At 42.2% G+C, this 3,504-nt stretch overlaps 1 protein-coding gene across 1 annotated transcript; it reads right to left on the bottom strand.

Moving 5' to 3' along the window:
* Window positions 1-599: 599 nt before the first annotated feature.
* LOC147607519 (cytosolic Fe-S cluster assembly factor NBP35-like) lies at window positions 600-2,721 on the bottom strand. Its single transcript, XM_086790316.1, has 3 exons — window positions 2,551-2,721; window positions 2,370-2,471; window positions 600-1,799 (listed from the first exon to the last, which is right to left on the bottom strand). The coding sequence occupies exons 1-3, from the start codon at window positions 2,612-2,614 to the stop codon at window positions 886-888; spliced, it is 1,080 nt and encodes a 359-aa protein (XP_086646442.1). The 5' UTR covers window positions 2,615-2,721; the 3' UTR covers window positions 600-885.
* Between the last annotated feature and the right edge of the window lie 783 nt (window positions 2,722-3,504).

The raw sequence follows: 3,504 nt of genomic DNA on the forward strand, positions 1-3,504 counted from the left end.
GACTGCTGTGTGCTCCGACTATACTTTAAATAACAAGAGTATGTGTACACACCTCCAAAGAACCATACATATCAAGTGACATGAACATGGCCCAATCACTTGATACACATTCCTCAGTCTTAACAGTAGCAGTTAGAAGATACACAATCTATGCACACTTCTAAACAAGTTGGTGTTGATGTGCTTTCACCACATACAATATAGTTTTTAATATCATTGCAAGGGAACGTCCAACAGTACAAATTACAATTCAGTGTGCCTAGAACTAAGGGAAGAAGAGCTGCCCTATGGTTGCTTTATGCAGTGAGCCGACCTGTAACCTGTCAGCCAGGATGGCCTTCAAGTTGCACTCCCACAGCATAGTCCACCTTAGAGCCTGACTAAACAATTTGCAAGTAGCAAAAACTTTGCAACTTTCATAAACAATGTGCATGGGTTGTTACACCCAAGCATTCCCTGTAACAAAAATTATAACCTTAAAGAGTAGATCAATCTTGAAGCCAAACATTCCCTGCAACCAAAATTATAACATTAAAGTGTAGATCAAGCTTGAAGCCAAAAGAAAGCCTTTCAAGCACAACTCAGAGCTAACAAGCCAATAAAAGAACCCGATACGAACTCCAAATTAAAAGACTCAGATACATATGCAGATATCTGCACATACATGAATCTCTCCCTAGGCATCACAAACCCCTTTTCATAACCTTCGTGCATGTGTTTGTTTCTTAGTTAATAGTGCAAACCCAGTGCCTAAAACAGAAAACAAATATGACACAGTATAATGTATCATCTAGTACAGTAACATGTCCTCCTTCACCAATTGCTTAGAAATGTGTAAGGCTATAGGATCAAAAAGCTGGAAAAAACTGTGTAACATTGGATAGTTTACATGGTCTTTGCTTCAACAATACCCAGAACCTTATTGATTATCCTGTTAAGAAATGGAGCACTTGATCCACACCGATTGTCCGAAAAACAAGAGCGTCCTTCTTCAGCTGCTCGGCTTAGCTCTGGGTCCAAAGGCACCCTCCCAAGAAAAGGAACCTTCATATCCTTGGCCATCTTTTCTGCCCCTCCACCCAGGACATAGAAAACTTCTGAAAAGGCATAGACTGATTGCAGATGAGGAGAGAGTTGCCGGAGCTCTTCCAAAACAACTTCAGTGACATCTTCCTCTTCGCCATCGTTCTTTATATTCTTATACTTCAAATTAGCTAATGGCTGCAGTAACCCACTCATATTCTCGACCACACCAAGAACTGGAATTCCAACCTTCTTGCAAAAATTTATCTCCTTCCTCACGTCAATGATTGATACCTCTTGTGGAGTGGTCACAATAATGGCACCATCCACGTCTGTAGCTTTGAGATACTGTGCAATGGAGATGTGCTCATCTGAGGTTCCAGGTGGCGCATCCACCACTAGATAATCCAGATCACCCCAATACACATCCTTCAAAAACTGTTTTATTAACCCATTCTTCCGTGGACCTCTCCATATGACTGCCTCATCCGGGTCTGGTAACATGAAACCAATAGACATGACCCCCAAGTTATCTTCAACATACACAGGTGACCAGCCAAGGTTGCTCTGATGAATCTCTTGACCCTCAAGTCCTAGCATTTTTGGGATGCTTGGCCCACAGATGTCAATGTCAAGTAGACCAACCTGCTTATCCTTTCCTGCTAATGCGAATGATAGCTGTGATGCAAATGTACTCTTCCCAACTCCACCTTTGCCTGACAACACCAAGATTTTGTGCTTCACACTCTGCATACGTTCTGCAATTTGCTCCAAATCTACAGGCAGCACATAACTATCAACACCAGTATTCTAGGTAAAACAGTGAGCTCAAATATCCTAGCAATTAGGCAGGATGTGAAATCATCTTAACACCATGACGATTACATGAAGCGTGTAAAATGCGCAGTGAAAAATGGTAACTGCGGGAGGATCTGGGGCCTAAGGCTACTTAGGGGGGGAACATGTAATTAACCCATCAGAATACCACCTTTAAAGCACAACTATACCCATGTAATTACCTGTCTTATGCAATCAAACATATCGTATATATCCATGTGATACCCTTGTCCTATGCAATTGATTCCATGTGATTTATCCTTATAAATCCCATGTGACTTACCCCTTATGATTTCACCCTTACCATATAAGTTACCCTATGTGACCAACGCCTTGTGTGATTTACCCTCATCATGTGATGTACCATTATGAAGTTCACCCATATGAACTTACCCTTATGAATCCCAAGTGGCTTGCCCTTATAGATTCCATGTGATTTAACAAAGTGATTTGCCCTCGAAGCACATCATCATGACCATGTGAAAGAGCTGAAAAAGAAGAGGGCATACCAGGGTCAGGTCCTTTAGGAGCCGTTGCGCAAATCTGTTGGTTAGGGCATCCTGCGCAGGCAGCAGATTTTCCCGCGGCCTCTGCCTCAGTTCCAGGGCAATCTGCGCGTACAGAATGGGAAAGAAAATTAGAGAAAAACTTGCAGAGAAGAAAGAGAAGGAGGGCGATGACGGAACTTACGCGGGTTGGCATTCTCTGGGACATCACCCACGGGCCCAGTCTGCGGTGATCCATTCTCAGGCATGGCGTTCTGTGTCTCTCTTACGAGTCTCCCACACTCGTAGTTTTAAAGGGCCTTTCCTTTGGCGGTGACCGACACCTCCCCCCACACACCCTCACACACATCTTTTGCTGGTATTTTAACGAAAAACTAGTAAATCTGAATCATTTTTCTGTAAGGGCTTGATATATTTCTAGCCGATTTTTCCAAATTTCAGCCGGTAAAAATACATTGAAATGCCGCTTTTTTCGAGCCGGTTTCTGTTTTTGTGTGTGTGTGTGTGTGTGTGTGTGTGTGTGCGCGTGTGCGTGTGTGAAGTGGGTCACCAGCTCTAGGCACTATTGCATATATAGATAGGCACTAAATGGTAGTGAAAATATGGTTCCATGCGGTTCTTGCTATTTTGAATGCTCACAATGCTTTTAATCTCAATTATATTTAGTTTACTTCATTACCAATATTTTTGACTAAAACTTTGAGAGCAAGTCCATGGTCTTTTTGACTTGGAGGTTTGAAAGGACATACAAAATCAAAGCTTTGTTTTTTGAAAGCTTTCTAAAGGCAAAATGGGCAGTTTGGTATTGTATCTTTGTGGTGGCACAAATCCCTGTTATAAACACGATCATAGGCTCACGAATCCTATTATGAGGGTAAGCCACACTAGTTGCAAGTGACTACTGTGGTGAGACTTGGAGAGGCTTGGTTGGATCAACTTTTCCTTGCTCTACCTAGTGTTATCACATAGAGCCACACTTTGCATGGGATGATTTCCAAATCATGCTTCTAATTTACTCCCTTGCTAACTCCACACTACTCTTTTGTCCATGGAGACCTTTTGTGAACTCTTTTCATATGAAATAGAGCAAGAGAAATGGTCGCAACTGTGGGGAAGATATCTCGATATACAGGAGTTC

This window comes from Cibotium barometz, chromosome 55, assembly GCF_041138505.1.
Source record: "Cibotium barometz isolate CiBa-2024 chromosome 55, ASM4113850v1, whole genome shotgun sequence".
NCBI classification, from domain to species: domain Eukaryota; kingdom Viridiplantae; phylum Streptophyta; class Polypodiopsida; order Cyatheales; family Cibotiaceae; genus Cibotium; species Cibotium barometz.

Excerpts from the sequence above, each read along its gene's own strand:
- LOC147607519 (XM_086790316.1), bottom strand. The coding sequence starts at position 2,614 with ATGCCTGAGAATGGATCACCGCAGACTGGGCCCGTGGGTGATGTCCCA. Across the intron at positions 2,472-2,550 it reads CCCAGAGAATGCCAACCCGC|ATTGCCCTGGAACTGAGGCA; the intron begins GTAAGTTCCGTC and ends CTGTACGCGCAG. Across the intron at positions 1,800-2,369 it reads TCCTAAAGGACCTGACCCTG|ATTTGGAGCAAATTGCAGAA; the intron begins GTATGCCCTCTT and ends TGCTGCCTGTAG.